The sequence below is a fragment of the Aulonocara stuartgranti genome (genome assembly GCF_965226115.1).
Source record: "Aulonocara stuartgranti genome assembly, chromosome: 9".
Taxonomy (NCBI): domain Eukaryota; kingdom Metazoa; phylum Chordata; class Actinopteri; order Cichliformes; family Cichlidae; genus Aulonocara; species Aulonocara stuartgranti.
The window spans coordinates 36,683,879-36,706,837 of record NC_138960.1 but is presented as its reverse complement, the minus strand read 5'-3'; the positions used below and the strand labels follow the sequence as shown (position 1 = coordinate 36,706,837).

The 22,959-nt window shown below is 43.1% G+C and overlaps 1 protein-coding gene across 11 annotated transcripts in view; it reads right to left on the bottom strand.

The window, feature by feature from the left end:
- Window positions 1–357: 357 nt before the first annotated feature.
- LOC309714363 (protein NLRC3-like) overlaps window positions 358–22,959 on the bottom strand; it is a 45,147-nt gene continuing 22,545 nt past the window's right edge. For 3 of the 11 annotated variants that reach the window (XM_082546754.1, XM_082546752.1, XM_082546755.1), the window contains 9 exons: window positions 21,265–21,446; window positions 19,341–21,177; window positions 10,108–10,281; window positions 7,745–7,918; window positions 6,273–6,446; window positions 5,841–6,014; window positions 2,168–2,341; window positions 1,915–2,090; window positions 358–1,779 (listed from right to left, as the gene is read on the bottom strand). In XM_082546754.1, coding sequence (XP_082402880.1) covers window positions 1,928–2,090; window positions 2,168–2,341; window positions 5,841–6,014; window positions 6,273–6,446; window positions 7,745–7,918; window positions 10,108–10,281; window positions 19,341–21,177; window positions 21,265–21,446 — 3,052 coding nt within the window. In that variant the 3' untranslated portion in view covers window positions 358–1,779; window positions 1,915–1,927. Of the gene's footprint in view, window positions 1,780–1,914; window positions 2,091–2,167; window positions 2,342–5,840; window positions 6,015–6,272; window positions 6,447–7,744; window positions 7,919–10,107; window positions 10,282–19,340; window positions 21,178–21,264; window positions 21,447–22,959 lie in introns of those variants that run through there. The other 8 variants (XM_082546753.1, XM_082546756.1, XM_082546757.1 and 5 more) reach the window with 8 other exon arrangements.

Sequence of the window (22,959 nt, the reverse complement as noted above, 5' to 3'; positions counted from 1 at the left end):
AAAGAAAAATAATTTATATAGGAATTATATAACACAGAGAACTAAGAATGCGGAAATGAAATATAAAGTTTATAAAAATAAGTTGGTATTAATATTGAGGAAAGCCAAGAAAGACTACTATAATAAACTTTTTCAGGAAAACAAGAATAATATTAAGGGCATTTGGAATATTTTTAAGGAGGTATTGGGTAACAAGACCACACCCTTAGATCGGCCTAATTATTTTATTAAGAATAATCAAGTTGTCGAAGACAAGACTGAAGTAGTAAACGAATTCAATTCCTTTTTTCTAAATGTTGGACCTAAAGGTCGTTCTACAAAGTATTGACTCAGGGGGCTGAATAATTACGCACACCCCACTTTGTAGTTATTTATTTATAAAAAATGTTTGGAATCATGTATGATTTTCATTCCACTTCTCACCTGTACACCACTTTGTATTGGTCTTTCACATTGAATTCCAATAAAATTGATTCATCTTTGTGGCTGTAATGTGACAAAATGTGGAAAGGTTCAAGGTGGCCGAATACTTTTAACATCCATGTAGATGCTAAAAATGACACATTCCAGATCTTGTTTTAACATATGGCATAGAAAATGAACATTTAAGAATTTTTCTTGAAAACCCTCTCTTGTCTAGTAATTTCCAGATAACATTTAAATTGCCTTGGTAAATCATGCACTTGATGGTGACCTGTGTAATCGGCTTGAAGTTGTTCTGCATTGTTGTTAACAACATTACCACTGAATTCCTGATGAAAGCTCTTAGGGTCCTGTTGATGTTGTATAGTTCTACGCATTCCACTATCGATCTGCATGGTGTTGAGTTTTCCACTCTGGTGTTTCTGCTAATTTCTATCTCTGCCTTTATTGAGCCATATGCCTGTTCATCTTAGCCACTATGATGCCCGACAGGAGCTTCCATGTGGTACTGAAAATCTGAGGCAGGTTATTGGCTGGTAGTTGGATTGGACAGATCCCTTCTGAGGACCCTTGGGGATCAGGACTGCCCACTGTTCGATTAGCTTTTATGGTTGCGTTTAACCATTAGCAGCTACTCTGTGTTGGATGTCTACAACTGTGATGTTACTGGATCCTGTTCAGGGACCTTGCTGTAATCTTCTCCCAGCTCTGCTAGCCACAGGTTGCATCCTTCTCCCATTAGGTCTTCCAGTATTGTTCTGTCTCCAGCCTTGGTGGGGCTTTTCTCATATTGTTCATCTGACACTGAGAGTACACCTTGGATGGTTCAGTGGAGAACATCTTGTTTGTTATAATGGCTTCTATCTCTCTGGTTTACCATTTCAAGTGAATGAGTCTTTGCTTGGCAGTTTCTAAGGCCTCAGGTATTGGCAGCTTGCTGTACCTAGCATTCCTTTTTACATCACATCTTTGTGCAGCTCTGATAGTTGGCCAACTGCCCTCCATGCTACATTGATCTTGGCCTCTAGTTTCATTCTCCATTAAAAGTACTGCTTTTTATCTTGTAGCCAAGCATAGTAGTGATCCCTGCCAACAAGGTGTAGGGTGTAGTTGGTCACGGTAGGGATTTCCCATAATGGTGCATTCACATCTTCTTATAGACCTTACGACTGTAGTTCACTGAATCAAATGAAAGCCTTTATATAAATTTAAATAAAGACATCAAATGACTATCTAAGGGAAGGAAGACAAAATAAAATAATAAGTAATTCTAGGATGTTTGAATATGAACTCAGGGTGGTGATAGGCAGCTTAATGAAGGATGTCTCCTCCTCCATACTCCAGGTTCATGTAAACCTGCATGGATCAAAACAACAAATTACTTTTGGGTCAACTCAGAAATTATTCAAAATAAACATTTGACAAACGACTTTCTGTTGGTGGCTAGTTTTGAAATCTGTCCAAAATAGGCAAGTCTATTACTTTACTGACCTGACCAGAGTCTTTAATGAAGTGCCTTCAGAGACCAAAACATCAGCTTCAGTTCTTCATCAGTTTTCTTTAACTTGTTCAAACTCAGGTCAAGCACTCTTAGGGGACATTGGGTCGAGTTAAGAGCTAAGGACAGATAATCGCAGCCTTTATCTGTAATCTGACAGTCCTTTATCCTGTAGAAGGAAAGATTTTTATTTAACAGTGACTGCTGTTTTTTATAGTCTCCACATAGGGAAAATAGATATTATACCTTAGAGTCTTAAGTCTAAAGTTTTGAGTCGACAATCCAATCGACAGAAGCTTTACTCCTGAATCTTGTAGTTTGTTGTGACTCAGGTCTAGCTCTCTCAGATAGGTGGGATTCGACTTTAGAGCTGAAGCCAAAGAAGCACAGCCATTTTCCATAATCAGACAGTCCTTCAGCCTATGGAAATATAAAAAAAAAATACAATAAAGCGCAGTTCACCTTTCATGCCCTCACTCTTTCGCGGATTTTTTGTGCATTTTTGCATACTTTTTTTTTTAAACAGCGCATTGTGTTCTGCGACGTGATAGGCTATAGATCACTGTCAATCAATCTCATTCCGCGTCTCCTGTACAATACAGAATGCGTTATGCTTGTCAAAGTTACATAAATCTTTGATCGCTACTGAAGTACCGTACTATATATTTGTAGGTTTTCTCTCCAACAAACACAACAATGTCGACGAAACATTTTGCACCATCAAAGGCACCTGTGGTAGCACCCAAAAGGCAGAGGAAGATGATAACCATCGAACAAAAAGTAGGACTTCTGGAAATGTTAAGGGAAGGTAGAAGTTACCGTATTTTTCAGACTATAAGGCACACTGGAGTATAAGACGAAACAAAAACAGTCAGAGAAGTCAAACTTTACTCAATTCATTCTTCTTGCTTCCTCTACTTCCCTACCATTGATTCATTAATATTGAATTCTCTCTCAGCTACACTCTTCCCATGTTCTGGAAATGAAAACAGGGATTGAGCTTTTGTTTAATTCTATAATACTGGACCTATTCTTCTACGAAGGTTTGAACTTTGAGAATGTTTAAACAAGAGAGAAAAGTGTGAAAATGGTCATGCCTGTCTGAGAAATGTGTAGGGATTTTACAGCATTACAGCATCTATAATAATTGTAAGAAATAAAGCTGACTACTTTGCAGGCTATTTTTAGAATGTAACTCCCGGGATAAATGAGGGACCATTGTAATGGATTGCGCAGCAGTAAGTGATATATATATATATATATATATATATATATATATATATACAGCAAGCTGTCCATACCTGAGGCCTTGGAAACTGCCAAGCAAAGACTCACAGCCTTGGCCAGCCGCTTGAGGAGGTACACCAGAGAGATAGAAGGCAGGAGAATAAACCAGCTGTTCTCCACAGAACCAGCAAAGGTGTACTCTCAGTGGCAAGGGAACAATAAGAGAACAGCACCACCAAGGCCGGAGACGGAACAATACTGGAAGAGCATATGGGAGAAGGATGCAACCCATAACGGCAATGCTCAGTGGCTAGAGGATCTGAGGGCAGACCACAGCGACCTCCCTGAACAGGGTCCAGTAACCATCACAGTGGCAGATATCCAAGAAAGGGTCTCCAGTATGAAGAGTTGGACAGCACCAGGGCCCGACATGGTTCACGCCTACTGGCTGAAGAAGCTAACTGCACTCCACGAGCGTCTGGCAGCACAAATGAACCAGCTGCTAGTTAACGAGATACACCCGGAATGGCTAACTGAAGGCCGGACGGTCCTGATCCCCAAGGACCCCAAGAAGGGACCGGTCCCCTCCAACTACCGACCAATAACCTGCCTCAGTACTACATGGAAGCTCCTGTCAGGCATCATATCGGCTAAGATGAACAGGCACATGGGTCAATACATGAGCGGGACACAGAAAGGAATTGGCAAGAATACCAGAGGCGCAAAACACCAGCTACTGGTAGACAGAACAATCAGCCGAGACTGCAAGACCAGACTGACCAACCTGTGCACTGCCTGGATTGATTACAAGAAGGCCTATGACTCAATGCCCCACAGCTGGATACTGGAATGCCTAGAATTGTACAAGATCAATGGGACCCTAAGAGCCTTCATCAGGAACTCAATGGGGATGTGGCGTACAACACTAGAGGCCAACTCCAAGCCCATAGCACAAGTCACCATCAAGTGCGGGATCTACCAAGGAGATGCTCTGTCCCCACTGCTGGTCTGCATAGGCCTGAACCCCCTCAGTGAGATCATTAACAAGACTGGCTACGGATACCGACTACAGAACGGAGCAGTTGTCAGCCACCTCCTGTACATGGATGACATCAAGCTGTATGCCAAGAGTGAACGAGACATCGATTCACTGATCCACACTACCAGGCTATACAGCAATGACATTGGAATGTCGTTCGGACTGGAGAAGTGTAGTCGGATGGTAACAAAGAGAGGGAAGGTAGTCAGAACTGAGGGGATTGAACTACCAGAAGGCAACATTGCAGACATAGAGGACAGTTACAAGTACTTGGGGATCCCGCAGGCGAATGGGAACCATGAAGAGGCCGCTAGAAAAGCTGCAACCACCAAGTACCTGCAGAGGGTCAGGCAAGTCCTGAGGAGTCAGCTGAATGGTAAGAACAAGATCCGGGCCATCAACACGTACGCCCTGCCCGTGATCAGGTACCCTGCTGGGGTAATAGGCTGGCCAAAGGAGGAGATAGAAGCCACTGACATAAAGACAAGAAAGCTCCTTACCATGCATGGAGGGTTTCACCCCAAGTCCAGCACCCTGAGGCTGTACGCTAAGCGGAAGGAAGGGGGCCGGGGACTGGTGAGTGTCAGCACCACAGTCCAGGATGAGACAACGAACATCCAAGATGGCCCCAACTGACCGAGTGCTCAGTGAATACCTCAGGCAGCAGAAACCCAAGAAAGAGGAGGGAGACGAGGAACCAGCATGGAAGGACAGGCCCCTGCACGGTATGTACCACCGGCAGATAGAGGAGGTGGCTGATATCCAGAAATCCTACCAGTGGCTGGACAAAGCTGGACTGAAAGACAGCACAGAGGCACTAATCATGGCAGCACAAGAACAAGCTCTGAGCACAAGATCCATAGAGGCTGGGGTCTATCACACCAGGCAAGACCCCAGGTGCAGGCTGTGTAAAGATGCCCCAGAGACAATCCAGCACATAACAGCAGGGTGCAAGATGCTAGCAGGCAAGGCATACATGGAACGCCATAACCAAGTGGCCGGCATAGTGTACAGGAACATCTGTGCCGAGTATAACCTGGAAGTCCCGAGGTCAAAATGGGAGATGCCCCCAAGGGTGGTGGAGAATGACCAAGCTAAGATCCTGTGGGACTTCCAGATACAGACGGACAAAATGGTGGTGGCTAACCAACCGGACATAGTGGTGGTAGACAAACAGAAGAAGACGGCCGTAGTGATCGATGTAGCGGTTCCGAATGACAGCAATATCAGGAAGAAGGAACACGAGAAGCTGGAGAAATACCAAGGGCTCAGAGAAGAGCTCGAGAGGATGTGGAGGGTGAAGGTAACGGTGGTCCCCGTGGTAATCGGAGCACTAGGTGCGGTGACTCCCAAGATAGGCGAGTGGCTCCAGCAGATCCCGGGAACAACATCGGAGATCTCTGTCCAGAAGAGCGCAGTCCTGGGAACAGCTAAGATACTGCGCAGGACCCTCAAGCTCCCAGGCCTCTGGTAGAGGACCCGAGCTTGAAGGATAAACCGCCCGCAGGGGCGTGCTGGGTGTTTATATATATGTGTGTGTGTGTGTGTGTGTGTATATGTGTGTGTGTATGTATGTATATATATGTATATATATATGCAAAATAATTATTCCTGGGTTTCAGACTCTGCAAAAGGAGAAATTTGATTTTGTACCTTAAAGTCGTCAGGCTACAATTTCGATTCTCCAGCCCAGCAGACAGAAGTTTTACTCCTGAGTCATGCAATTTGTTGTGGCTCAAGTCTAGCTCTGTCAGACAGGAAGAGACTGACTTCAGAACTGAGCCCAGAAATGTACAGCAGCTTCCTGGTAGTTCACAGTGAGTAAGTCTGAAATTACAGTACATTTATTTACAATTCAGTCACAAAATTTTGCTCGTCATGTAATGTTACTGGCAGTAGTCCTGACTTTTTTAATTGTCTGGTGAGTCTGAGAATAGACAAGTCACTGCAGAACAATTTAAAGAATTATTATTAATTCTTTACATTTAGAATTATTGAATAAAGGTTACTATAAAGGAGACCTTTATAGTAAACCTAGATTACTTTGGATGAGATTATAGATATGTGACACTGTCAAACACAGACCTCAAGGTTTCCAGTCTACATTTTGGACTTTCTAGTCCAGCTGAAAGCTGCTCCACTCCTGATTCCTGTAGCTCGTTTTGACTCAGGTCCAACTCTTTCAGATAGCACAAATTGTACTTCAGAGCTGAACCTAAATGAACACAGCTGATCTCTGACAAACTGCAGGACCTTAGTCTGAGTTTATAAAAGAAAAAAAAGGAAAAAATATCAAAAACACAACAACAAATTTTTCTAAGTAAATATTTTTCAAAAAGGTTCTTTTGACATGAAATCTCACCAGATATCGATAACAACGCATCCAATTCACACATGAAAAGATACCAAAACTGAAAATCTTAGAAATATGGTATCTAACTAGAGTCTTACTCTGGATGGCATTACCTGTGCCTCCAGTAATGCTATGAGGAACCTTGGATTCATTTTTGACCAGGATATGTCCTTCAACGCACATACTAAACAAATATTTAGGACTGCTTTCTTAACAGGCCCCTTATTTTATCTTAATGACCTTATATTACCATATCAACCTATTAGAGCACTCCGCTCTCACACTGCAGGCTTACTTGTTGTTGATAGAGTATTTAAAAGTAGAATGGGAGGCAGAGCCTTCAGTTTTCAGGCCCCTCTTCTGTGGAACCAGCTTCCAGTTTGGATTCAGGAGACAGACACTATCTCTACTTTTAAGATTAGGCTTCAAAATTTCCTTTGTTTTCCTTTTGCTAAAGCATATAGTTAGAGCTGGATCAGGTGACCCTGAATCCTCCATTAGTTATGCTGCAATAGGTGTAGGCTGTTGGAGGATTTCCATGCTGCACTGGGTGTTTCTTCTGGACTCACCCTTCTCTCTCCCAATATGTGTTAATAGACCTATCGGCATTGAATAATTAGTTTTTATAAATTTCTGTCTCTCTTTCACAGCATGTCTGTAAAGTCTTTCTTCCCTTTCCCCAACCAGTTGCAGAAGATGATTCTTTTGCTGTTGAAAGGGACTTTTTCGTTTATACTGTCACCAACGTGTTTGTTTAGGGGGTTATATGATCGTTGGGGTTTTTTCCCCTCTGCATGTATTATTGTAGCTTCTAGCTTACAATATAAAACTCTTGTTTTGATTTGGTGCTGTGTAAATAAAAGTGCATTGAATTGAATTGCATGTGTTTATTATTATTTGTTTGTTTATTTATTTATGTTAAGGTTAAATCTTGCTTTTTTCCGCCTTTCTTCTTGTTTGATGCTTTTGGGCAATTTGAAGAAACTGTGAATAATACTTTACATTTTAAAGCCAGCCAGCTATTGTCAACTAATACATTCATATGATAGAGTCTTCCAAAAAGACACAAACTTTTGCCAGCATGTGCATCAAATTCCAGGCTTTTGGTTTTGGGTATACAGTACCTCTTAGTTACCATTTTAGAAATCAAATAAAATTATTTCATGCATATCATTAAAAAAACAATCTAAATATTGTTTCAGACCTCAAAGTCTCTAGTCTCCAGTCAGGACTCTGTAATCCTGCAGAAAGTCCTGCCACTCCTACATCATGCAGGTTGTTTCTGCTCAGGTCCAGTTCTCTCAGGTGGGAGGGGTTAGACTTCAGCGCTGAGACCAGAGAATCACAACTGATCTCTGTTAGTCCACAGTTAGCAAGTCTGTTGTTACAGAATAATACCAAGCAGAAAAGGTTAACATTATTATCATGTAAAATTACTCAAATATGCTTCACTGATCAGTAATAGAAGTTGATCTATATATTGTAACAAATGTACAACAAATAAATTGAGGACTTTTTTTGTATATTTGCCTGCACAATTTCAAGAAGAATACTACTCACAGCACAAAAAGTAATGTACTTTCAAACCAAAACTAGAAACTATTAAAAGTAATTTGAAGTGCATCCAGAAAATATTCACAGGGCTTTACTTTTTCCAGCAGTGCAGTCGGTTTTGGGGGAATTGCCAGGAGAGGATGGTAGACAGCTGGTAACCTTGGTTTAATCATGCCTGCCCTATTTAAGCAGTACGTCGGGACTCAAATGAGTGGAGAGTTGGAGGAGAGAACCAGCAGCAGCAATGACAGCAACAATGTGCTGGTGGTGGCAACATCACCTGGCAGCCACCCACACAGTGGTTGCTGCGGCTGTTGCCCTTGCCGGTGGGAGTGGGCCCAGGTAGCAGCTCTCAGCTTCCCTGTGACACCGAGGATATCCTTTGAGTAAGTGTACTGAGCAAGGATGATCAAGGGAGGTCAAGAGCTAGTAACCATTGTTCAATCATGCCTTCCCTGTTTAAGCAGCACGCCAAGACTCAGAAGTAGAGTGTGGGAGGAGACGAGCAGCAGCAGCAATGACAGCAACAACAACGTGCCGGTTGTGGAAACATCATGTTTTCGACATTTCTGTGGTTTTTCTGCAGCAATGGCTACATTGCTGCTGGATTATAATCAATTAACCTATCCCCACAAGCTGCATGTCTTTGGACGGTGGGAGGAAGCCGGAGTACCCGGAGAGAACCCACGCAAACACGGGGAGAACATGCAAACTCCACACAGAAAGACCCCGGCCTGATGGTGGAATTGAACTCAGGACCTTCTTGCTGTGCGGCAACAGTGCTAACCACCGTGCCACCGTGCTGCCCTGTATACAGTTTATTTATTTTATTTTATTTAATTTACACAATAAAAAATAAATAAACTGTATACAGTTTATTTATTTTTTATTGTGTAAATTAAATTTTTGTAAAACTAAGGTTCCATGTGTCACTGTTGAAGTGGGGCATTAATCAGTGTGATGCCACTTGTAAACATGTTGCATGTGTGGGGTTTCCCAGCCAGAGCTGCATGGACTCCACACTGGTGAGGCACACTTTCTGTAGCTCCTCTCCCTGTACTAAATTGTACATTTAAATTTGTTGTATTTTTCTTTGCTAAGTATTAGTTCTTATGGCTAAAAGCTCCCAAAGTGTTTTTGATTGCTTTGAACGAGACAAATAGTAATTGGAACTTCATTTTATCTGTTACACCATCCGTTTATGTGGTCCTTACTTGTGCTAAACAGGGATGAGGAGAGGCCTGCTGTTGCTGTGTGACACTGATTTTGCTGCTGCACTTTGTCTTGTATAGTAAATGTATAGGTTTTGTTTTATGTGTATAATGAGTTCATGACCTGAGGCTGCACACTGAATAGTATTTTCAGCCATGTTGAGAAAAGTTAAAGTTGTTTGAATATGTATTGTGTAATTGATCCATCTTAGTGGGGATTTAAATATTACAAGTTATTATTAGTGGCTTCATATTTGTCTCTGTTTTACCCCACTATAACATTTGATTTTAAAGTGGCTGTTGGGAGAATCCACACCGTTGTTTTGATAGATTGTATTTTCTTTTATATATTGTAAGCAGAGCTGCATGGACTCCACACTGGGATGAGGAGAGGCCTGCTGTTGCTGAGTGACACTGATTTTGCTGCTGCACTTTGTCTTTTAGAAATAAATCCAGTTTCCAGCCAGTCTGTGTCTGTCGTCACAACGCAGTCAACCATTTGAAATCTGCTACACCAAGCTTGTAACATTATACCCAAGAGGGCCTGAGGCTGTAATTGCTGCCAAAGGTGCTTCAACAAAGTATATAGAATTTTGAGGTGAAAAAATGAATTTAATCACTTTTGGAATGTAAGATGACAAAATGTGCAAGTGAAGCACTGTGAATACTTTCTGGATACACTATGTTTTAAACTTGAAAGTCGTAAACACAGGTTTCCACACAGCCCCAAATCACCACTAAAAAGTTATTTGTGACTAAAAGTTGTGATTTATGAGGTTCAAAAGGCAAAAATTAAACTAACACCAGTGTTTTAAGTCGACAGTTTGGACTCTCCAGTCCAGTAGACAGCTGCTTCAGTCTTGAATCCTGCAGTTTACTTCCTGTCAGGTCAAGCTCCGTCAGGTGGGAGGGGTCAGACTTCAGGGCAGAGGCCACAACTTTGTAGTGAGTCTCTGACAGCCAACATTCAGAAAGTCTGAGATTGAAGAAACAATGGAAGTCAGGGATTTATCCTAAATACTAAGGACAGAAAACAAAAATGGCAATCACTGTAAATGGAAAGTTAAAAAAGTGCACTGTGGAGCACTCATAGCTGTTGAGTCATATTTATCTCATGGAAGACCAAAGTGAGTGGATGTCAACGGACACCTACCTACCCACTGTGGCCTCTCATGGTCATGTTTGTTAGTACATTAATAATAAAAAATACACATTATAAAGGATAAGTGGAAGAGAATGAATGGATGGAACATCATAAAGGTAATTGAGCTATAGAAGAATAAATACGTTATCCCACAATGAACAGCAATTAAAGGTACAGTGCCACAAGTGGCTGGTAAGGGCCTTATACTACAATAGAATAGAATAGAATAGAATAGAATAGCCAACTTATTATCATTTAGTGCATACACCGGTTACTGCAGGTTAGAACGAAATTTCAGTGCATTTATGTGCAATTAATAGCATGCACAGCAACTATGAAATCGTGATGAAAAACAAAGAAGAGTAAATAAGTTATGAAATAACGAAGTTTGTTAAAAATCAGTCAAAGGAAAGCAGACATTGTGAAGAATTTGTCTTGGGACACATGAGGCTGAGAGAATCTTTTTACTGTCATATGCTAAAAATACAATAAGTATTATATGCTGTCCCTTTCAGTGAAAATAAAGCAATCTAACTATTCACACAGACAGACACCATGTCCAGCTGGTTAGCCACAGGATCTCTGGTCGTCATTCTCAACCACCTTTGGGGATGTATCCCATTTTGAACTCAGAACTTGCCAAGCAAAGACTTCAAAGACCAAGTAAAGACTAAGGCCTCAGGTATGGGAAGCTTGCTATACTTCTTAGGCATCCCTGTCTTCATCACACCTTTCTGCAGCACTAGTAGTTGGCTAACTTCCCTTTGTGTTGCCTTTATCTTGGCCTCTAGTCTCTTACTCCATGGAGGGTACCGCTCGTTGTGGCTGTTGATCTTGTAGCCAAGCATCTCAGTGATCACTGCTGCCGTGGTGTAGATTAACTGGTTGGTTTTGGTGATGGTCGCTGTAGGATTTTTTAGTAGACCTTCAAAGGACACTTCCTACAGTCTTGGTAATCAGCCATGGAGGGCCCAGGCTTAGTTATAATCCTGCTCTCACACTCAACACCTTCAATGCCCAGATGTTCTTGGGACTTGGTACCCAATCTCAGAGGGTGGGGATAATGACATCGCCCCGCTTACTTGACATCCTGGCTCCCCCTTGCCAGGTGTTAAAGATTCCATGGGTCCCACATACTCTTCATGTTATATCTTCCTATTCTCATTCCTTGACCCCTTTATGCTTACTTGTTCCAGTAGCCAGGACACCAGGACACCTGACATGTAACTTGTTAACCCAGACAATATCCAAGCCTGGCTTCAGTTATATATATCTCACACATATCCGAGATAGGCATGGGAATTAGAGGGGCCTAGCCTGGGGACCCTTACTGGATACATATGCTCTAGTCAAGAGTGCGACCCCCACTGCTTTATTTAATTATTTTTCTTAATCAGAATCAGAAAAAGAATACTTTATTTATCCCAAAGGATTTTAAAGGTTACAGCAGGCAGCTCGCTAATGGCGCATGCACACTTACAAAGGAACCTTCTGACCAAGCTTTACTCAAACATCACATTGGGAAGACATGTCAGAGAGGTAGGCTAATAGGAAAAAAAACAACAAAAATACATAACATGAGGTCAGAAGAGAAGAAAAAAAAAAAACTCCACTAAGACTGAGCTCCTAATGGGAGAACAGTTTGAGAACAGAAACGGTGCGTTGGTGGTTCTTTGTGTCTGGGGGTGGGCGTCCGGGTACACACCGGCTCACTCCTTGGCGGCCGCTTATCGGGGCCTGGAGCCTGGGGCTCGCTCGGGCCACTTCGGAGGTGGGGTGCCCCCGGCCTCTCGGCCTGGGGCTCGGTCACTCAGGCACAGCTGGCTGCCGGCGGAGCTCACGGGTGCGTCACTGCAACTCCCCCTGGCTTCTGCTCCGCGGCTGCTGAGTGAGCCCTCATCTGGGACTCTCCTCAGCTCTTACTGGGACAGTGGCGCGGCTGCCCCTCTGTTGGTCTTCCTTGGTCTCTTGTGTTCTGGGGGCCTCTGGATGTCTGGAGTTTTGATCTCCTCCATACCTGCTTCATACCCTGGAGGACGGGGCTGTGGCTCCCCACACTCCCTAGCAGATCGTTACATGGAGAAACCTTTGGAATGCAAGCATGCTGATCCACACAGGTATGCACACAGGTGTACCAACGGGTATTCACAGACGCGGACTACAGCTTTCTTGGCTGCTGCCTCAAAGCACATTGTGCGCTGTCTATCTTGCGTGCTGCACAATATCGTTTATTATTTAGTATCTACTGATATCTACTGCTAGCTAGTTTATTGTGATGCTGCCATTTTTTTTTTAGTATGTTGCTCTTTGTTGTTTGCTTTCTCTTCTGTTTTTTTTCTCCATACAGGTGACCCAGGTGTTTTGTTTTCTTTGTTTGTTTGTTTGTTTGTTTTGTTTTTTCTTTCTTCCCCCCCTTCTCACCGTCTCTTCTCCCCTTTGGTTTTCTTTCTCTCCCTCTCTTTCTTTCATTCTTTCCCCCTGTCCTATCCCACAGTCATGTCTGTCCCGTTTGTAGCAACTGAAAATAAAATAAATTCATAATTATAATAAAGGTCAATCAAATGGACCAATATGGCAAGGCCATGATGATCCACTTGGTAAAATAAATCCACTTGGCATCTTTCTTGGCCTTAAGACAACAATTCTGATGGCTAAAGATCCAAACGGGACACAAAAAAAAAAAAAAAAAAAAAAGAGAACAGAAAAAAAACACCCCAGCACAAAAAGCACCTAACTGTCAATACACCATAGAAACACAAGACGGGCAACAGGGGTGGGTAAGGGTAAGAGACAGCCAGTGTAGACAGTGCATCCGGTCCTGCAGCATGTCTGCACTGGTCCAGTTGACCCGCCATCTGCCCCGGGAGGGAACCAAAGCATGGGAGGAGGCGTTAGATTCGGGGGAGTGGGGGTGATAGTGAGGGTGTATCAGTATCAGTGTACATGTTTTGTGCGTGTGCGTGTATCCCATGCTCAGCTGAGAGAAAGTGTCACCACGCCCGGTTAAGCGAAGGTCAACAGTCTCCAGTGGACCCAGGTGGCCTTGAAGGAGGTACAAAGAGTTCTGACAACAATCCTGTTTTCATGGAGAATTTTGTTGTTCTAGTCAGCTTCGACCATGGCAAGCCTTCAGCTGGCGCCACTGGGATAGTTGCATGAGCGAAGATGGTGAATGTTTGGGTTTAGTACGAACAACTGCATCCAATTTTTTACAGTTGGTCTAATGTCCATCACTGGTCCCCAATTCTCTCAATTCCCATTGTTCTTCTCCAAGATCTTATCCATATTGCATTCAAAACACAGTCTGAGTACTCACAGCCCTGCCAATCGTCTATCATGTTGGCCAGCCTTATGGGATTTTGAACAGCTGTAGTCGCTTCTTGTTCTTCAATAAGCCAGGTCCGAGCCAGCTCCAGTCAGCCAGAAATCTGTTATTGTGGTTCCGCATTGGTAGATGTCCTCCATCGAAAGTGTCACCAGACACACGACGCAACCGACCATTGAGTATCCGGCAGCAAACGTGTCTGCAGGACAATCGGACTCTCCCAAGCCCAGGAGAGTGTCAATTCTGTTACGGGACCAGTTGATCAAATCCATAATTATTTAGATTTTAGAGAACAACACTGAGAAACTCCTTCAGGGATATAGTTAGACTGGAACCCATCGCCAGATCGTCCTGTCTCAGGAAAACCAGGGCCATCACATATGTCCCCTTACATCCCGCCCATCACCTGTTTGACCCACTGGCCTTTGGTCAGCGCTTCCAGACTCACAAACAGCTTCTTCCCCTGGCCCATTCGGACTGTAAACAACACTACTAAAGAAAACTTCACAGAGCAAAGCACAACATTCAACTACTCGTTAGCCTCAAGACAAAAACAAAAAACATAACAAGTAATTTACAAAAACAAATTAATGGAAAGGCTGATCAATTCTAAAACAACATTCTTTGAACACATGAAAGTCAGATCAACCTCCAAGATAATGGATGGAAGAACAAAAGATGGAGCGGACACCTCTAAATGTCAAAAATGACACCACAACAGAACTGTCAGATAGAGCAGGGCGATATGGCCAAAAATATTTATCACAATATATATTTGACAATTTGCGATAATGATATAACTGACAATATAATTGATGCGAGACAAAATACAACTCCACAACTTTACTAGCGCAAAAAAAACCCCATCCATTTATTTTCACTTAAACAAGCAGCTGTTTTTTTTTATGTGCATTAAAGCTATATAAAAATTTAACAGTGAAAATGCATATTCCTTGCTGAAAGTTTAACCAAAAGGCATTTCCAGTAGAAATGGGCTGACATATCCTGAGCATAACCATATATAATGTCCACTGAAGTTAAAAAGAGGTGCTTTGCTACATTAAACTGCAGTGTGCCAAATAAAAAAGGTCAAATATGTATTTTTCGGACCATAGGGTGCACGGGATTATAAGACACATTAAGCGAAACAAAGCAGTCAGATAAATCAAACTTTATTGAACTCATTCTTCTTGCTTCCTCCACTTCTGTACTATTGATTCATTAATGCTGTATTCTATCACAGCTGCTCTATTCCCATGTTGCAGTATATTAATGGCTAACTTCGTAATGTGGATGGATTATCTCAGTTGTTCTCCTGACTGAAGTTTGGTCCGTTTACAGCATCCTGCCGTGCAATTGCATTTGTCCCTAACCACCAGGAACCCTCACGTTAACTTTTATCGAGGGAAAAAGTGTTAGCGTTGATTCCTCCAGCTTCACTGTTTATGTTATGCTAACGTAGCTGTGTCGCTAGCGATCACGTAGCACATCATTATATACCAGCTAGCCCAACTTCAGTAACCCTACAAACGTCACTGCTGTTTAGTTTCCTGTCTTCATGTATGTTGGAAGTGATAGCAGAGCAGTACGTTTGAATTTTTTCAGAAATCTCTCAGTCAGAACATGCTTTATCATGCTTAGGTAACTAGCGAAACTAGCGAGCTAACTTCCGCTAGCTTCCTGCTAACTTCTAACTTCGTTAAATGTAATAAATTCTTTTTTCATGGATGCCTGGATGTAGAGCTGGGCGATAGAACGATAACGATATGTATCGCGATATAACTTTTACTCGATAGAGAAATTAAGCTATCGCGATAGACCTCGCCGCGCTTGTCCTCTTAAAAAAAAAAAGGTCAGCCAATCCAAATTAAGTAGTGCAGAGCCGAACCAATCACAGCCGCAGCGTCACGTCGCGTGACTTGTTACGTACAGCACAAGTGCCAAGCCGCACGTGTGTTTGTTTGGGAAGCAGCCAGCGGGTAATGGAGCCAGCGCGTAATGGAGGAAATGAGTGTGCCGACTAGAAAAATCAACCGAGCGTGACCGAAGAGAAAACAGATGATGGTTCCAATGCCGGAGAGATTGTCGAACGGAAGAGCCATAGAAGCTCCGTAGTGTGAAGGTATTTTGGCTATTTCAAGTCTGACAAAAAATAGAGTAGCGTGCACTGTAAATTGTGCCGAAAACAAGTCTGGAAATACAATAAACTGGTGCATGCGTCACACTGTGCGCCACGTTATTGTTTCGGTGAAATGAATTTCTACAATACTGTTACTGTTAATTCTACTCTCTGCAGTGTTTTAAATGCTTACATATATACACAGTTACTGTCCCTCCACACATACGACTCGGTTCTGCTTCTATGCCCCAGCTTTGTTTACTTTTTCCCACCGAGGCTTCTAGACTTCTGATTGGCCAACATTTCTGCACGGTTAGGAATCTAGCGCCACCTGCTGCTTTGGCATGTTCATAGCAGCGTTTTCCTTCATTTCTGCCTTTATGTGTGGACGGGATTATTTTTTAAAACGAAAACGGAAAATCTCAGTTTTCAAAAATACCCGTGTACGTGTGGACGTAGCCTCAGTCTCTGACTGGAAGCGCTGATTCGTCATTCGGCTTTTGTCAGACTAAAGTAACTGTTAAAACTGTTTGAAAAGATAAGCTATACAACAAGGAGAGATTGAGAATTTCCTTTTAGTTCTCAGTTTATTTGATATTGACAAAAGTTAGTCAGTTTTGTCTGTTCTTCTGTAAAACAAACTAAGATTTATTTTTAGAATTAATATTTTGTTTCTAAGTGGATTTGACAATTTAGTCTGTTTCGTTTGTTCTATTTTGAAACTTAAACGCTTTAGCAGCTGCCTTTTGTGTAGTTTGCAATATTTGCCTTTATTTATCTGAAAAAGTCTCATGTTCCTTAAGTACATCTACCCTGTTGAACTTATTATGAGAAATAAATATTTAAATCAAAACAAGCTGCTGATTATTTCACATTTTACTTGTGAGCAACGGCACATTTAAATCTTACAAATATAGTTATTTGGCTTATATCGTGATAGATATCGTTATCGACTGAAATGAAAAAAACATATCGTGATATGAAAAAATCTCATATCGCCCAGCTCTACCTGGATGTCAAACTTCATAGTTACACCTGGTAAAGCAGCAATGCTGATCGTTTTATTAAAGACGAAAGAATTTAGACAGTTTTTAGCTCTCTCAGCTCTCAGCGAAGGCGGTCGCACTTCTCCTCTCCTCCTCACCCTTATCTTCCCTGCTTGCCTCTATGTCCTCGTCTTGTCTTGCGTGCATTACTTTCCCTGGAACAGTCTCTCACTGTCGTTCTCTAAACCTAAAAGACAATTATGGATTTGATCAACTGGTCTCTGAGTGCTATTGACACCCTTTTCTCAACGAGAAGTCGGGGCTCGGGAGAGCCTGAGTGCCCTGGAGGGACTTTCCCTGCCGGTTACACGATGGACGGGTGGCAGAACTGGAGGACCGTGTGCCTGGCGGGACTGTCGATCGAGGACGCTGAAGATATCTACCTATTCGGAACCATGATAACAGGGTTCATGCTGATCGGCGTTGGCCTAGCCCTGCTTTATCAGAGAAATAAGAGAGCGGAACCGGCTGTTCAAACCCCCACATGGCTGCCCGCTGGATTCGAAGCGCCGGGACGAGGTGCGACCTCTCACAACGAACGTAATATGGTCAACACCTTGGAGACGCTTACTGCTGCTGTGAAGGCTCAAAACAACACCATTGAGCGTATGAGGGGAAACATCAGAGAGAGGCCTGCTCAAAATGACACCCTTGAGCGACAGTTGGAAAACATCGCGGAACGGATCACTGCAGTTGTGAAGTCTCAGAATCAAAAGACTGACAACACCTTGGAACTGAAGTTTGATACCATCATGGGGAGGCTCGCGGCTCTCCAACGCGAAGTTGAGGGACCAGTCTCAGAGTGCTAAAATTCGAGCTGCTCACAAAGGAGAAATCAACAATATTCAACATTCGGACACCACGGCGCCAGCTGCAGGCCCAAGGCTGGAGCCCACCAAAACAACTCCCTGATAACGACTGTGTGATGACTATTCTTCCCGTCCCATGAAGGCCACCTGGGTTGGCTGGCAGACTGTTTACTTAGCCTGATAGTGCGAAGGACACTGTCTCCGCTGAACTCTGGACACACACACACACACACTTACACTGACAAGCACTCACTCATCCCCCTCCCTTTCCAACGCCTTCGATGCTTGTGCCCTACCGGGGAAGATAGCAGTCAACTGGACCAGCGCAGATGCTGCAGGACCGGATGCGCTGTCTACGCCGGCTCTCTCTTACCCTTTACCCGCCCCTGTTGCTTGTCTCATGTTTCTATGGTGTATTGATAGTCATGTGCTTTTGTGCTGAGGTGTTTTTTCTGTTATCAAACTGTTCTCCCACCAGGAGCTCAGTCTGAGTGGAGTTTTTTTCTCTCCTCCTCTTACCTCATGTAGTGTATTTTCGTTGTTTTTTCCTATCAGCCTACCTTTCTGACATGTCTCCCCAATGTGATGTTTGTGTAAAGTTGGTCAGAAGGTTCCTTTGTGAGTGCGCATGCGCCATTAGCGTGCTGCCTGCTGTAACCCCTAATTTCCCTCGGGATGAATAAAGTATTCTGATTCTGATTCTGATTCTGATTTTAACTCTCAGTGATGCTGCAGTGTTCGTTTGACTTTGGAACCTGAAGGGAAAGGAGTTTAGGACCCAGATCACTCCCAGATTTACGAGCACCTTAGTCCGACAAATACGGCAATAACGACGGCCCGCTTGCGTGTTCTACAAAGAAAAATGTGCTTTGGTGGGTATCTGATGGACAAACACCAAATCACTTCCACATCACTGAAGTTTCACCATTTTTACAAACCAATTCTGGTTCATCCGTTTCACTCAATCGGCCATGTGCGTATGAAAACAAAGGCGCGTTTTACCCATATTCTATCGCGATATTTCATTTTCTTATCGTTGCCTAACATTGTATCGGTATTACCGTGAACGGTACAATATGGCCCAGCCCTACTGTCAGATGTACAGGAAGATATTACTCTCCCAGTCACTAACATGTACCAAAGCTTCACAAGACACATAGACAGTGATCTAAAATATTGTGTAAACTCAACAGACCCAGGAGGAATATAAAACCCGTTTATGTGAAGCCTATGCAGCTGCATGTCACGGCTGAAGAGCAAACCAAAGGCAGGAGGAAATCCATTCTATACTCCACAGGTTCAGATTTCAATTATTCCAAAGAGCTTTAACAAAATTCCTTATTTACCATTAAGAAAAGAAGATTTTGTATGAAAATGACCAAAAAAACCCTTTTCAACGTTTTTGTTGAAACTTCAAATTAAAGCTCAGAATCTGAAATTATCACACTATTTTCATTTTAAATAAATTTAGTGTGAAGAGAACAAACTATAAAGTTGTGTCACCATTCACATACTTCTAGACCTTAGAGTATATATCAGACAGCTGATGGCATCTTTACAGTTTTTAGGATGATATTAACATCTGGACTCACCGAGCCTTCCTGCAGTTTCTCACAGCCGGAATAAGCCTTAGTCTACCCTCCCATGATGTGTTGTATTCATCCAGGTCAAACTCATCCAGAACCTCCTCTGTCATCTGTAGCATGTAGGCCAGAGCTGAGCAGTGGATCTCAGAGAGTTTCTTCTCTGATCTGTTCTCTGACTTTAGGAAATCCAAGATTTCCTGATGTACTGAGAGGTCATTCATCTCCATCAGACAGTGGAAGATGTTGATGATTCTGTCAGGAGAAATAAACTTAGCTTTCATCTCCTTCAAGTTGTTAATGATTCTCTCAATAACTTCTGGACTGTTCTCTGTCTGACCCAGCAGACCACATAATATTATTTGGTTGGACTCCAGACATAGGCCATACAGGAAGCGGACAAACAGGTCCAGGTGGCCATTTTTACTCTGAAGAGATTTGTTTAGGCCCATGTGCAAAAAGTCAGCTACAGATGTGTAATACAAGTCTTCATCATAATCCTCATCATCATCTTCCTCCTCTTCATTCATTTCATCTTCCAGGAAGTCCTCCAGCACCTCCGTCTTCCTGTTAGTGAAACAGTGGAACATGTAGACAGCAGCCAGAAACTCCTGAATGCTCAGATGAACAAAGCAGTAGACTGGTTTCTGGAAGATCACACACTCTCTTTTGAAGATCTCTGTACAAACTCCTGAGTACACCGAGGCCTCTGTCACATCCAGACCACACTGCTCCAGGTCTTCTTGGTAGAACATGATGTTTCCTTTCTCCAGATGTTCAAACGCCAGCCTCCCCAGCTTCAGAAGAACTTCCCTGTCAGCCTCCGTCAGCTCCTGTGGACTCGTCTCATGTCCCTCGGGGTACTTGTTCTTCTTCCTCTTTGCCTGAACCAGCAGGAAGTGTGAGTACATGTCAGTCAGGGTCTTGGGCAGCTCTCCTCTCTGCTCTGTAGTCAACATGTGCTCCAGAACTGTAGCAGTGATCCAGCAGAAGACTGGGATTCTACACATGATGTGGAGGCTCCTGGATGTCTTCATGTGGGAGATGATTCTGCTGGACAGCTCTTCATCACTGAATCTCCTCCTGAAGTACTCCTCCTTCTGGGCGTCAGTGAAGCCTCGTACTTCTGTTAGCCTGTCAACACATGTAGGAGGGATCTGATTGGCTGCTGCAGGTCGGGAAGTTATCCAGACGAGAGCCGAGGGAAGCAGATTCCCCTGGATGAGGTTTGTCAGCAGCTGGCTGACTGATGACTTCTGTGTGACATCAGACAGCAGCTTCCTGTTGGTGAAATCCAATGAAAGTCTGCTTTCATCCAGGCCGTCAAAGATGAACAAAAGCTGAGAGACAGCCAGCTTCTCTGCTGTGACCTTCTGTAATGTTGGATGGAAAACATGGAGCAGCTCCAGAAGACTGTACTGCTCATCTCTGATCAGGTTCAGCTCCCTGAATGAAAGCAGAACCACCACACTGACATGTTGGTTCTCCAAGCCCTCTGCCCAGTCCAGAGTGAACTTCTGCACTGAGAAGGTTTTTCCAACACCAGCCACGCCGTTGGTCAGAACCACTCTGATGGGTCTCTGTTGGTCAGGTAAGGCTTTAAAGATGTCCTGGCACCTGATTGGAGTGTCATGGAGGGCGTCCATCTTGGAAGCTGTCTCCAGCTGCCTCACCTCATGTTGGGTATGAACCTCTTCAGTCTGTCCCTCTGTGATGTAAAGCTCAGTGTAGATCCCGTTGAGGAGGGTTCTACTTCCTGTTTCATCACTTCCTTCAGTCACACATTCACATCTCCTCCTCAGACTGATCTTATGTTTATCTAAAGCCTCCTGCAGATCAACATCTGCTGAAAGACATGATAATATTTAAGACCAAAAAGGAAGAAAACTTCAATGTTTGAAAAATCTATTAGTAGACAGATGTTCAATCTTACTATGTATACAGCTCCTCTGTCCAGTTGACTGCAGTCCATTGCTCGATCTTTCTCCATTATGGGGACAGGAGTCATCTTCTGTGTGTCCACAGCTAGTAGAAACGGGATGTTTCAGGACATCCTGACACAAAGCACACATAGGCAGCTGCTGACCCCCACCATCAGGACTCCTGTTATTGTCTCTGTGAAAATTCAGGAAAAATAAAAACTATGTCCAGATGAACAGAATCAAATTTTAGGGATTGGCTTACCTGGATGATGAGCATGCATCAGTATGTTTTATATAGTATTGCCAAATGTAATAATGCACTTTTATTTAATCTAAGATAGCACACATAAGCTCTGATGTATTTAAGTGATTCTCACAATAGTTACTATTCTTCAATCAGTCCAGGGCTGACTGGAAGCTCTTGGTGGCACTGTCACTTGGGGTTCGCTCTCTGCAGTAGAGTGTCACTTCCTGTTCCACCCACTGGGGTCAAACTCTTGTAATTGCCGATTCTGTTCTCAGACATGTGAAGCTAGAGACACCAGCAACCATAGACAATTGTCTTCCAGGGGCCAGAGCAGGCAACATTGAGGAAAATTTAAAACTGCTGGCTAAGGGTAAATGTAAATTCAGTAAAATTATGATTCACGGCGGCAGTAATGACACCTGGATGTGGGCTCCATAGATAATTGGCAAACCTTCTGGATGAAACCTGCTCTTGTTAGGAGAGACGGCATCCATCCCACTTTGGATGGAGCAGCTCTCATTTCTAGAAATATGGACAAATTTATTAAACCCACCATTTGATTGAACATGAAAAAAACAAAATCACAAAGAAAGAACAATACAGTATCCACATCTGAACCAAAGAGTAAAACAGTGAAATGTGGATTATTAGATTAGATTAGATTAGATTAGATTAGATGAAACTTTATTAGTCCCTCGGGTGGGTTCCTCCGGGAAATTCAGTTTCCAGTAGCAAAGCACCGAAAGAAGTTGCATGTTACAGATACATTAAGGGGAATGAGAGTAAGGATATAAGTATAAATACACCATATATACACATATACACATATATAGATACAGAATATACAATATGGATAAATAGGATTGCTCATTTGAGTGAGTATATTGCACAGTGATTATTGGACAGTCAAATATAAGAAAAAAGACAAAACAAAAACAAAAAACAAATATTGCAAATATTGCACAGTGTAGAGAAGCACCTACAGCTCAGTTGTTCCCGCCCTCCCTTGTCCCCCTGTCTCCCCTCCCTCTCCCCTCCAGTGAGGAGTTAAACAGTCTGATGGCGTGTGGGACAAAGGAGTTTTTAAGTCTGTTGGTTTTTGACTTTGGGAGAAGCAGCCTGTCGCTGAATAGGCTCCTCTGATTGTTTACGACCGTGTGCAGAGGATGCCCGGCATTGTTCATAATGTCAAATCCTTCCCAAATCAAAAACCCTGGATTAACGGAGATGTTCGCGCGGCACGGAACACCGCCTTTGCCTCCGCGAACACATCGGACTACAAACACGCACATTACCAACTCCGGAAGACGATCAAAGCAGCCAAACGTGAGTACAGGGACAGGGTGGAGCAACAGTTTGACAACCCTCGGAGTATGTGGCAGGGACTAAACACGATCACAGACTTTAGAGGGAAAACCAGCACACCGCAGACCACGGCCTCTCTGTGTGAGGATCTAAA